Consider the following 13,667-nt stretch of genomic DNA (forward strand, 5'->3'; position numbering starts at 1 on the left):
TCTATGCAAACTTTCGTGGATGACTAACTGAACTACCTATACAGCTCTCAAAGTCTGTTCTACAGATTTCGTTACTGCGTACAAGATGAAATTTTATCTGCAGCTACCTCTCGCAAGAGAACATGAATGTATTTCTATGTCTTTATAGGAAGAAATATCCTTAATTTAATGCAACTAGAACTCCAGTAATAATAATTATGCTTATTATCATCTCCACTTACACTGCACTATTCATCTAAGATTAAGTGCTTTAAATAGGTGGAAAAGCATCGTTTTCCGTTCCTAAATTCAAGGCTTCTCACAATTTTGTTCAGACATATTTGACCAGCTGGAGAGCCTCTTTGTCATGGTAGGCACTTTTGGTAGAATTTTTACTAAAGAGCTAAACAACCTTTAAAATCAGATCTTATACTGGTCACACTAATTAGTGAACTCCTCTGAAGACTGGAACAACACTGTTTTTAGACCAGAAGACTTGAAATGGCTTCTTCAGTGTGCTCAGACTAAGGAATTAGCAAGGAGATGCACCTTATTGGAAGGTTTTTCATACAGTTCCTTGAAAATTTTGCCTGTGTGAAGACAGTAGGAGTTGCCCAGAATGACCACGGTGAAATAGCTAATCTAATTATATAGTCAATCTATTTCACCAAGGAGCTTACTAAGTAGAACATAACAATTGTCACAAGCTCACTGTCCTAATGCCTCCATTCAATGATCAGAGGTTTTGGAAATTGAATTTTTGATAAGGAAAAGTATGCAAATTCCTCAGTTCAAGTTGACTTGTCCCATCAAAGTTGGTACAGATGGCAAAAATACTACCTGGCTTTGTTTGAGGTAGTCCTGGGCAGCAAACAAAACCTGATGCTCAGTTTGTGCTGGCTTATTCCTTAGTTCCATTTCCAGGTTAGGATGAGCAGCTATTGCAGGCAGCTTCACTGTTAGACTCATCAGGGCTTTCTGGCTGAACTCCATGCTGGTGTAGTCGCTCAAGAGTGGTACCGTAATGGAAATGATTCCTTCTTTTTCACTTGTTACTGTTTTTTCAGGGATTTCTTTGTGTCTTATATTTATGTCTATGTTATTGCTAGGTTCTTCTGACTGGCAAGTGTCATACTTTCTGACTTCTACACCATCTGTAAAGTGCTCTAACTTCAAGGGAACCTTTGCCTCATGCTCTATGACATAAAGGCTGGTAGTATCATTGTCTGTCAGGGCCTGAAGCAGTGACTTTGAAATGGGTTTCCAATTCGTCTGCAAGGCAAAAGGAGAAAATATAATTTCAATATAATACCTTAGCAAAGTGCAATTGGCTATTTACTGAAATAAATATCAGAAGAATAAAGCTAAGAGATAGCCTTGTCCTGCCTATATAATATGGCTAACTAATATGTTTTATCTCATCTACATTGGTTTTATAAACGTGAGTGAGAATATTTATTTCGCTAATCCTGGTCTCTAAATTGGAGAGGTATATATTTGATGGGTGGACTATTCAGTGGATAGGGAATTGGCTTGAAGGTCACACCCAGAGAGTGGTGATCAATGGATCTATGTCCAAATGGAGACCAGTGGCAGGTGATATAGCTCAGGGGTACCTCAGGGGTCTGTCCTTGGACCAGTACTGTTTAATATCTTCATCAACGACACAGACAGTGGGATAGAGTGCACCCTCAGCAAGTTTGCAGATGACACCAAGCTGAGTGGTACAGTTGATATACCAGAAGGAAGGGATGCCATCCAAAGGGACATGGACAGGCTTGAGAAGTGGGCTCACATGAACCTAATGAGGTTCAACAAGTCTAAACGCAGGGTGCTGCACCTGGACCGGGGTAACCCCAGATGTGAATACAGACTGGGAGAAGAACGCATTGAGAGCAGCCCTGCAGAGAAGGACTTGGGGGTTCTGGTGGATGAAAAGCTTGGCATGAGTCGAGAGTGTGAACTTGTAGCCCAGAAGGCCAACTGCATCCTGGGCTGCATCAACAGAGGAGTGGCCAGCAGGTGGAGGGAGGTGATCGTGCCCCTCTGCTCTGCCGTTGTGAGGCCCCACTTGGAGTGCTGCATCCAGGTCTGGGGTTCCCAGCACAAGAAGGATGTGGGGCTGTTAGGGTAGGTCCAGAAGAGGGACATGAAGTTGGTCAGAGGACTGGAGCACCTCTCCTATGAAAAAAGGCTGAGAGAGCTGGGGCTGTTCAGCCTACAGAAAAGAAGGCTCTGGGATGACCTCACTGCAGCCTTTCAATACTTTCAAAATACTTTCAAAGGGCTGTTATATAAAGGATGGAGAAGGACTCTTTACTTCAGTAGATAATAACAAGACAAGGGGGAATAAACTAAAAGAAGAGAGATTTATATTAGAGGTTAGGAAGAAATTTTTTACTCAGAGAGTGGTGAGGCACTGAAACAGGTTGCCCAGAGAGGTTGTGGATGCGCCATCCCTGAAGGTGTTCAAGAAAAGGTTAGATGAGGCCCTGAGCAACCTAGTGGGTGGTGTCCCTGCCTATGGCAGGGGGGTTGGAGCTAGTTGATCTCTGGGGTCCCCTCCAACCCAAGCCATTCTGTGATTCTATGATTAATATTCAGGCAAAGTTTTTCTTGCTTTTCTGTATGCTAGAGAGAAAATGCAGTGCTGATAAAATGTAGGTTTCAGGATGTGCTGTTCTGACACACAGCTTTCAAAAAGTTTTACCAATGTGCTACTACAAAAAGGCAGCAGCTTGAACAGCAGCCAAACCAACTTTTGTTGTAAGCCTCAGCATACAGTTTGTTACTCATCTTAATGCCATGATGCGATCTAAGTATACCTTGAGTTACAAGCTTTTGCAAATTCTGGATCGTTAAGTGGAGAACCATTTGTAATGCCAAGCATCTTCGTTTTCCACTTAGATTGTTTTTCTGGGCTTTCCCACTCTTGCTGTAATATTTTAAATATTTTAAATATATATTTTTTATTTTTTAAATATTTTAAATATTTTAAAAATTATGGCCAGGTTGGTATGTTCTCTGACATACATGTTAGCCTCTGCTTTTGTTTTTACCTCCTCAGTTGCCCTAAACTTGTTTAAACTCTTACAGTTCTTTTGCAAGATATAAATAGGGATGTATTTTTTATTTACTTGCTTCCTATAATTTCTGTTCTGACCTGGAAAAGGAGTGCACTGTTCTTTGAAGTCTCAGCAATCCTGCATAAAATATCGGTATTTTTTTCTAACCGGCACTTGTAATGGGATGAGCAGACCCCCTCTGCATGGTCAGCGTTTGTCTTGTTTTGAATAAAGACCTGTGTGATATGTACCTTCACTATCATGTTCATTATGAACAGCATCCCTAATGCTATACCTAACAAATCTAAAATAAGCTCTGTGTGAGCTTTTGTCTTTTTTAATCATGGGTAAGAAGAAAAAGCATCAGTGATAGACTTTCCATCTCCCAGGACCAACATGGGCTGACAAAGCAGGACAAGATTCTGTTCCCACCTCTGATACCCTGAGTAGTTACAATACCAAAGCATACTCTGTGCCAGCCTTTGCATGCATACAGGAATCTTCTTGACTCCTGCTGCCTTGGGCTCATGTCCTCAAATTACATCTGAGGCCCCTTTCATCTACTTCTCTTTATCCATTACAACACAGCACTATGCCCTCACCGTGCCTGCAGTCTCACTAATGTGTACAAGAGTGATTACAGCTCCTACTAGAAAACAGACTGTTTGTACACAATTAAATGTGAAAAACAAAAAAGGACAGATTTCAGATTTTTTGTTTGTTATACAAAGGAAAAAAGCAATGCTGATCTGCAACTAACTTTTTGATTACTAGCTGCCTGTCAGCACCTTCTTAAATTTCCTAGCTAATGTTTTCACTCTGGTGTCCTATATTTGGATTGTGTCTGGCTGTAGATACCTTCCAGCTTCTGGTCTGATCTTAAATTGTGCTCTTGCCTTTTCCTATCTGAATATGTAACTTTGAACCCTCCAGACCTTGACTTCAGCTTAGCTTGACAATAGCATATGTTTCCTGTTATCAGTTTAATGCTTGAGAAAAAGGAATTGATGCATTTCTACCTCTACCTATCAGGATCCACAGAGAAATGTGTATTTCACTTGGTCATTTATGGAGGCTAGCTTTTCTCTGCCATGCTTTTGTCCTAAATAGATAGGTATCTGCTTTGCTAAAGCTCACATTGTTTTCTTGAGAAACTAGATCTAGAAGTGTGAAACTAAGGTCAGGTCTGCCAGGAAAATAAAAAGAAGTTAAAAGGAAAGCAGCACAGGTTCCTCTTCTAAATACATGATGGTTGGCAGTCTGAGACTTGGAAGATAAACTGAGGTGTCCTAAAACTGGAGCAGAAGCACTTATTTAAAAAGGAGGAGGTAAGCGGAGGAAGATGGAAGGAAGGTCACTAATTGGCAAAAATGATTAACATGGTTTCTAGCTAACTTCCAGGCACTTTGTCAGTCCTGAAATTCAGGTAGCCTTACTAAAACACATAGGAAATCAATGGGTAGGGCAAGGTTTGACCATGCTACTGAACTATGGTGCCTCTTGACTAATCGATGCCTCCTCAGACAGCTACCAGCTGACAAGCCAGAGCCCTGGATTGCTCCAGAAGCATGTAAAGACTGAAGGGTGAAGACTGGATTCCAGAAAATACCTTATACATTACCTCCTGCGACACTTTTGTGGAATTAGGCTACAATGTGTTATTTATTCTCTATTTTGAGTAATGTGCTCAATTCCAGTTCCAGTTGTTGAAAAGTGACTGGATATTAGAACTGAACATCTCCCTTTGCATTACCACTCCCCCAGTTCAACTTTTTCTTATTCTTTTAACAACCATACCTTTAAGTATGCTCTATTATGTTTTCAAATAAATCTGAGAACCTTTATTAAACTAAAAGTCTCTGTCTGAACAACCCCCCAGTGTCACGTGTTACCCTCGTTTCCCAATTGTTGAAACTAGACATTTATTAGGATGTAGTGTGAAAAAAAACACACTAGTGTTAGTGATAAATAAGTCAGAAAGATCTCCCTTGTGCATTTTTTCACACCATTGGAATAGTACTTGCCATATCTTGTATTGCACTGCTCTTTCTTGGATTCGGTACACTTGGCCAGCATGATATTTTCAACCTGTAAATAAATATTTTAAGTTTACTGTCAGGTTAATTGACTTGCATTTCCTATACATTTAAATTAACTGCCATTCCTACCTACATTTTATTGGTATTTTCATGACCATCAAACAAAGATGTTCTACAATGATTATTAACCACAATGCCAATTAAGAAACAAAGGCTAAGCTTGTTAGTCTGCATTGAACTGCTGAATTGGTGAAGTAAACACCACCCAACAAACAAACAAGAAAACAACAAAGCAAAAACAAAACAAACAAACAAAAATATATGTTTCTAGCTTTCATGCAGTGATCCTGCTGTTCTGGAGGAGGCTGTCCCTGGGACCTGCATGCTGGGATGGGGATGGCAATGAGGCTCCTACTCTTCCTTCACAGTCTGAGGTGAGCTCTTTCTGGGACAGATTACAGTGTCTCACCATTTCATCTGACACAAGCATAAACATAACTCTACTAAACTGTTTCTGCCACAGCTGTAGATGAAGGGATAATCCTCAACAACCTGCTGCAAAATCAAAATCCACCGTGTTTGTTTCAGAGCTTCAGCCTCCCGGGGTGGGGGTTGTAAAGCATAGCAGAGTTCAGAATGGAGCCGTTCAAATTGGTTTCATCTGGCTGCTTGTCCACAGCCCTCTGGTCAGCGGGTTGGACTTTTCAGCTCCTTCCTTGAACCCAGGGGCTTAGAAACAACAATACTTGCAGCATGCCTCTAGGCTCTTCAGTCTCCCATGGCTGTCACCGCCATGGGGGTACGTGCAGGGGAGGGCCCGGGGCTGCTCCCCCTGTGCTGCTGCTGAGAGCTTGGGTGAGAAGAAGCTGCCTTTCATCTCCCACACCAGAGGCACGAAGCAAGGGCTGCTTGTCAAGGAGTGTCTGGAAAGCGGTGACACTGGGCAGCCATGGTAGGGGCCAGGGCAAGGCCCAGCTGGCTCCCTCAGCACTGATCAGGCTGAGGTGAGGGGCTTTGTCCTCCCTGCCCCTTTCTGAGAGGACAGGCCACAATGGCACTGTGCCCATCACTCCTGCCACCCTGGGGTGCTGGAGAGCATTGCTCAGCATTTTCCAGCTGAGGTTCTCCCTGCTAGCAGCTGCTGTCAGAGCTGAACCATGGGACCTTTGGGCAATGACTCATATCCATACAAAAAAAATCAACACATCTGTGAGAGACTGCATGAGGTTATCTAGGCCATCATCCTGCCTCTGTGCTGACTTCAGTGTTGTCTGGTCTTAGAGTCAAATCTAGACTTTATTAGAGGTCGGGTACTATGTCTTTGTTTAGGTGAAGCTTGCTGTGAAGCCCGAGGCAGTAGATTGATCTGATCTCTTCTCTGATCCTCTGGTCCTGTTTTTGTGTAGCTGGTTAGTCCCTTCTTAACAGCTTCAAATTCAGCATCTGAGGCTGGTGTTTTTTAAACGGAGAAAAAGGGCAGGTGGCATTCTAGGATATCATAATAGTGATATGAATGGTTGTATGCAAGTAGGCTTATGAGTAAATGAGCATTAAAACCAATTACTATGTGAGACATTTTTCTCTCAGTGTTAGTGCATACAGCTAATATTGCACCTGCACCTCATATTAATTTGAGGGGAAGAGGACATCTTCCCTTGTCCATATCTTGCAGGTGCCCTTATTACTCTGTCCTCTTCCTACTCATCCATCTGTTTCTCCTTCCCATTATGGGTTATGTGCATAATTTGTACAGTTAACAAAATGGGCTTGCAGGAAAATGCTCAGATGGCAACAGTTTCAGTATGCTGGTGGAATTTACCTTTGTATTTCAATGGAAAATGCATGATCATCATTTGGGAATGAAAGAGTAAAATAATGAAATGCACTCTTCTTATTTCCTTACACATAGCCTATTTTCTACTGGGAGAAATGATCCATGCTATTTTCAAGAGTGTTTGAGACAGGAAGTAGTCAGGTAACTCTATAAAAAGTAAAAGATTATAGGTTTTTGACAAAGTATTTTAATCAGCTTGTTACTGGTTTGTAAATATTCTCATTGTGTAAATGAGTAGGGTGGCCTTTTTGTCTTGCACTTTTGATTTGAGTTGCTTGCAATGACAAAAAAAGCCCAGTGCTATGAAACTTAGGGTTAAGTAAAAGAGAGGTACTGCTAATAGCATCATTCAATGTTCACTTCTTACCTTTTAAACACCAGAGAACAACTCACATGTGCAAAAACCAAAACAAACACCATGCTGAAGAAAATGCCAATCATAAAACCTTCAAATTCTCCTTTATCTGATGGGAAACAACAGAAAGATTGAATTAAACTTATGGTATCAAGTATGGAGAGGCCTTATTGCCTTCACTAGAGAAATACTTCAAACATATGTGAAATTTAACACGTTCAGGGATTCCTGTGACTGAAATTTAGTTTAAACAAAATATGGGATTTCTTCCAAGTTTTTATTTTTAAGAGATCTTGATACATGCCAAACTCTTAAATACACCATTCAAAGATAAACACTGTATACCTACTTCCCATGTAAGTGAACTCTGGCTTGTTTAACAAGTCAGGCCTCTGCTGCAGGTCCGACTTGGTAGGAAACTATTTGATTGAAATTGACATTTAACGTTTCAGGATTTTTATTTATTTATTTATTTATTTTTTGTGGTCAAACTCCACCTGGTCATGCTAATAGTAACATTTATTTATTTAGTAGATGACATGCTTCACCCATTTGGAATATTAAAATAATTTTATCCTCAGACAGCCATTTGTCAGACTTCACTGTGAACCTACATCTACTATTGCTCATGTTAACAGATCTGCTTACGTTATAGATCTCTCCACCAGCCACCCCAAGAGAAAAGTTTCAAAATAACATCAGGAAAGTGTGGTCAGTGCATGGTTGCGTTGCTGATACTGACAAAATATATTTGCAAAATGACTTCTTGCTTTTTCTTTTTCCATATACTCTCCAGCAAAAAGTTCTCTTTTAAAATTGAACAGCTACTTAATTTTGCTTAAAAACGTATTTGAAAAGTTACAAATTGCTTTGTTGCTGAAAAAGACTTTTATGACCAAGAAACCTGAGATTAAGTAACCCGTGAAATACTGGGGAGAAGTGGGAATAGTAAGTGTAATCTTTAAATTTGTTGTAATTACTTAAATTTTTAAAATATTGCATTAAATTAACTCTGAAAGTTTTATCTTAATATATGTTCAATAGCATGGATGGAATAGAAGTACTGCAGATAAGCTCCAATGGAAATACTTTGATTTATTGTGCTGTCAGGAAAAAGGATTTGTGTGGGGAAAAAAAATGCTGATTTCAAATAAGGTTTTTAATTTCTTCCCTGTTTCTTTCTTCATCACACTTTTGACTCTTCAGTTGTTTGTATTAAATGAAGGGGGTATAAATACAAAAATGCTGTAATGGTAAGAAACCATTAGAATCTCTGAATACCTCAAGGTACTCTTCCTGTGATAGATACCATTTTAGCCTGCTTTTTTGTTATTATTTGGACTTTTCTTGTAGAAAGCTTCACTTGAGTGAAGCTGTGGTCAAAATTAAAAAGGGTCTACTGCGGTGTTAGATTGTCTAATTGATAATGTGTTAAAAATATTTGAGAGTCTATGTTTTAGCTAACCCCAAAGTTACTCAAAACACCTTCTAGTCCTACAATCCAAATCATTTATGAAAACACTGAAAAGAACTGGCCTTGGGGGACCCCACTGGTGACTAGCCGATAGCCTGATGTAGCCCCATTTACCATAACACTTTGAGCCCTACCCATCAGCCAATTGTTCACCCATCGTATGATGTTTTTATCTAGCTGTATGCTGGACATTTTGTCCAGTAGGATCCTATGAGAAACCATATCAAAAGCTTTACTGAAATCCCAAAAGATCACATCAGCTGGTTTCCCTTGATAACTAGATGGGTGATCTTATCATAAAAGGAAATCAAATTTGTTAGGCAGGACCTACCCCTTGTGAACCCATGTTGGCTGTGACCTATAACTGCATTGTCCCCCAGGTGCACTTCAATAACTCCCAGAATACTCTTAGCCATAATTTTACCAAGGACTGATGTGAGACTGACAGGCCTGTAGTTACCAGGCCTGGTAAAAGTAAAAAAGTACTTTAGATATTAGAAAACAAAAGATCTTATCAACTGTCACGCACAGTAGGAACAATTGAAAGAAGGACTTTTTTATTGTTAGTGGCTGAGAGGACTAACTGGAAATCAGCTCTATGCGATTGCTCAGGATTTTGTCAAGAACAAAGACTACTGAACTTAACCAGTCACAGACAGAATATTTAAACTGGCGAAATCTGTGATGGGAGTCAGCAGTAAATAACATTCTCTGAATAGTTACCTTAAAAAAGGGCAGAAAATGTTTCAGAGATGAGAAACTCTAGCTAAGTCTTCTCTGCGTGTTAGGTAAAGAAATATAAGAGTTACATAATATATAGTTTATCTGTAAGAAAGGGACAATTTTGCATTTGCTATCAGTAAAGCAAGGATTGGGTAAGAGATCCTGTGCATGAGCACTTTGTTACTCCTTGAAAAGCAGGGAAAAGAAAAGGGGTAGAGAATAATTATTTATATAACGGTGCATAAAGTCAAGATTGATGATGGGCAACACAGTAGCATAGGGCTTCTACAGTACCGTATTTTAGAGTACTGAACGGTTGTGAAAGAGTCGGCAGTCCTTCTCCAGCATTAGTGAATCCTGAAATCTGTATGCGGTAGATGGTCTTTCCCTTAAGTCCAGTAAGATGGTAACTTGTGGTAGAAGAGTTGACACTAGCAGCTGAAAACACAATAGGCGTTAGGGTGTGAGGCAATTAGGTGATCTCTGTTGAGTCTGTAACAGTGCAGCTGACTGGGGAGAAGGCAAAATTTTTATGCCCTGATCCATATCTGGAGGAGGCTACTCTGTGCAGGTTTTTTTTGGATGATTATAAGAGGTTATTATTCTCCAAAATACTTGCATGCATTTTGATTCCAGGTATAAAAAGCATGATTTTCTAACACACCAGGATGCCTAGGTGATATGTGCAGTAGACTGTGTATAATAGGCAATAGGCCTGATTTGCTGAACAGTGGTTTTAATGAATACTCCTGGGTGTAACAGTTGAAATAAGGACAGGTTCTCATAGCAGTAAGGGAATAATGTGTGTGTTAAATCCTGTCTTTGACCATGGAAAGAGAAAAGCATCTGAACTGCCTGTAAATAATGACTGAACAAGATTTGCAAGACTAGACCTTTGCTTTACTCTCACTAATGTAATCAGTAGTTATTCACCTTGATCAATATCAGTGATATTACTTTAGTTTCTGTACAGAAAAATGGCCATGTATTCTGCTTTATCTGCATTTTAGGCCTTTTAGCTCAACCTTTCTTTCCAGATGGAGCAGTTTCCTCTAGTTAGAATTATTTAACTGACCAATGCAGTAGAATACCTTTAACATGGCAGAATTTAGTTTTCAAGTTTGCTACCGAGAATTTGAGATCTTCACAGAAATAGAGATGGTGCTGTAGCCTACAGGTTTCCCCAAATTCTCAAGTAAAATTATTCTTCCTTTCTGGAAAACATGGCAATCTGTTGTTGGGTCAGTATTTTATTGACTGATTCGGAGAGAGGAAAAAAATGAAGCTCAGTCTTGGACATTCCCGTCTGTCTCCTCTTCCACTCTCTGATAGGTACCTGGGGAGGAATAGAGCTCCCTGAAGTCACTGTCAAGTCCCCTGCTAACTTAGGGGACCCAGGGCTGCATACTTGAAGCTTTTTTTTACCTTTTATGGTTCTCTAAAGGCATATGCCACCATGAATTATAGAACCCTTGTTTTTCTCCTTTGTCAGACCCTAGGTCTTGGGTTCTATTAGTCTTTCATAACGTCTTTAATTTTTTTGAAAGTCAATATGTGCAAAGTGAATGCATTATTATTTACCACTAGAAAAGACTTCTTGCTGCAAACCAGAAGAAAAATGTTTATAAAAATAGATACTTTTTTTTTTTTAAACTTAAGAGTTTGAAATCATAGCTATTCGTTTATTTCAATGTGTATAAGTTTAAACCTTGGAAGTTAAACAAAAAAGCTATAATTAAAAAAAAAAGTTTCTAAAAATGAAGTTAATAATCAGGTATTTCAAACCAGGTAAGAAATACAAATTAGTTTCACTACTAATTGAATTCTTAGAAGAAATGTAATGCACAGATTGAAACCTGGCTGAGTTGCAATGAAATATAAAAGTATTGTGACTGAAATCATAATACCTAAGTTACTGAAAGTATACATATTCCTTTCAGTGTTATTGAAGAATTCTACTGTATTCTTAGAACTGTAAGTTTTAAGGCAACTTTTCTTATCAATATTTAATGTGAGGTGGTCCTAGGAATACCTAGAATTTTCTCGATATCATCTAAAGCATTAAAACTCTAACAAGGAGATGATTTTTGAAAGCACTCAGTTCCCAGGGAAATCTAATTCAGTAGTGCATTGTGAAAGCACTATCACAGTGCAATACTGTATGAATGTAATGTCTCTGTATGAAACTTTTTTTGTCATGGCTCCGATTTACTCCCTTGTTCTGAGCAATGGACACTTACCCAGCCACTTTTTCCCTGATGAATCTTTGTAGCTGATTCTGTACCCCTGAAGAAAACCCAAACAGTCTTCGGCAGCTATTTCAGTCCACTTCACAAGTGCAGAATGCTTTGTGATATTCAGAATTGTCACATTAGTGGGGCCTGCCCTAGGAACTTAAAATTCAGAAAATAATTTAAGTTCTGTATTAGTATTTATACAGCAGACATACGAGACTGAAACCTAGCTGCTGCCTAGAGAGATGCTTGTCAGATTCTAATTATCATAAATATTACATCAAGGTTGGAAGAGAAAAGAGAAATCCCATAGAGTAAAACAACCTCATTAACCTCTTGTGGCATCCCTGCCCATGGCAGAGGGGTTGGAACTAGATGATCGTTAAGGTCCCTTCCAACCCAATCCATTCTATGATTCTGTGATTAAGCAATGCCCAAGTAGGTAGAAAATATGTCTGACTCATTACAAACACTTCTACTCCAGCAGTCACAGCTGTATTCATTTCAAGTTGCAATAGAAGACATCATTGAACTTGAATTGGAAAATCTGACTTTTGCCACAGTTAAACTTGAGCTACAAGGAGCAGTAACTCAGGGCCCCTCTTTCAGTTATTTTGGTAATGTTATGTGTAACAATATCATTTCTATGGACTTGTCAGTAAGAAACAGCATGCAGGTCATTCACTGCCAGTGCATAGCCGCCTAGGACCAAAGGCAATGCTGACTGGAGAATGCTGTTAAGTCACCTGGAAAAGAAACATTGTGTAGGACTTTTTTTTTTTTCTTTTCTGCAGATAGGAAATAAAAAATATAAGGGATGAGGTTATATAAAAGGGAGTAATACCTCCTTCAACTGAGTAAAAGTGGGTCACTCCAAAAGTCTTTTCATGTCTTGTGAAATTTTCACACTGACACACATCAGATGCATGTACCATTATTTTGTACAGCTTATGTGGCTGAAAATTGTCTGGAAAACAGATAAACATATAACAGGTTTTACCGAAAAGTTATAAATGAAAAAAAAGGGGAGGAGAGACAATAAGTTTATAGTTTTTCTATACAGCTCTTACTTTCTGAGCCTCAAACCATAGTATATATTTACGGTGCATTACACCAAGTACAAAGTATATGCATAGTTTCTCATTTCCTCTGAACCCTTTATTAAAACTACTTCAAAATCAGAACAAGAGGTAACGCAGTTTTGCTCTTAAAAGATGCCATACTTATAATCCGGCTCTGGAAGGCTTAAGCTGCTGAATGTAAAGTATGAAACTAAAATGGCTGTAGACTTCTTAGTTCAAGGACAGATATTTCCCCCCATATACTAGCATATTTAAAAGCAAGCAAAACCAATAGAGGTAACATGGTGCAGATGTTGCAGGAGAACCAAGGAAAATATTACATTTATTAACATGAAACTGGAGTAAAATGTTCTCTGCTGTACATAAAAGACAGTTCTGAATGGTCTTTGCATTAGTCAACTATGTGATTTTAATCAAGATTTTGGATGAGTGTCCTTTAAACTGACCTCTGCCTGCAGATCTTCATGCCCAATTTGGTAATCAGAGTACTGGAGTTGAGAATTTGTGCTCTGACAAGTACAATTATGGGGAAGAAAAATAATACAGGGGAAAGTCTGTAACAGAGCAGTTTATATTTGAGGTTAAGTTTACCAAGGGGCTAGGGAAGCTTTTTTTGTTCTCATACCACAGTGTTATCCAGCAGGTAGTGTACAGGTCTGTTCGACATTTGGGGAAGGAGAGACCTCTTACCAACAACAGCAGCTTAGCTGCATTTCTTGCCCAACTGTGACTGGAAGAATCCTACTGAGGGCTCTCTCAGGACTCTTTCTACTTGGTTGTTTTGTAAAAGTAGATGTTGCCTCAGTGCTGGACAAAGACACAAGGCATGCTTACCTGGATCCTCAGTTTGTTCTTAAAAACAGGATGAAAATTCTTCCCTCC

At 39.3% G+C, this 13,667-nt stretch overlaps 1 protein-coding gene across 1 annotated transcript in view; it reads right to left on the minus strand.

Annotated features, from left to right (window-relative positions):
- Window positions 1-765: 765 nt before the first annotated feature.
- LOC118251447 (interleukin-6 receptor subunit beta-like) overlaps window positions 766-13,667 on the minus strand; it is a 32,504-nt gene continuing 19,602 nt past the window's right edge. Inside the window, exons 10-15 of the mRNA XM_035553552.2 lie at window positions 12,548-12,670; window positions 11,710-11,862; window positions 9,764-9,907; window positions 7,285-7,381; window positions 5,069-5,132; window positions 766-1,251 (exon numbers count right to left, since the gene is read on the minus strand). Coding sequence (XP_035409445.2) covers window positions 766-1,251; window positions 5,069-5,132; window positions 7,285-7,381; window positions 9,764-9,907; window positions 11,710-11,862; window positions 12,548-12,670 — 1,067 coding nt within the window. The remainder of the gene's footprint in view (window positions 1,252-5,068; window positions 5,133-7,284; window positions 7,382-9,763; window positions 9,908-11,709; window positions 11,863-12,547; window positions 12,671-13,667) is intronic.

Source organism: Cygnus atratus, chromosome Z (genome assembly GCF_013377495.2).
Source record: "Cygnus atratus isolate AKBS03 ecotype Queensland, Australia chromosome Z, CAtr_DNAZoo_HiC_assembly, whole genome shotgun sequence".
Taxonomy (NCBI): Eukaryota; Metazoa; Chordata; class Aves; order Anseriformes; family Anatidae; genus Cygnus; species Cygnus atratus.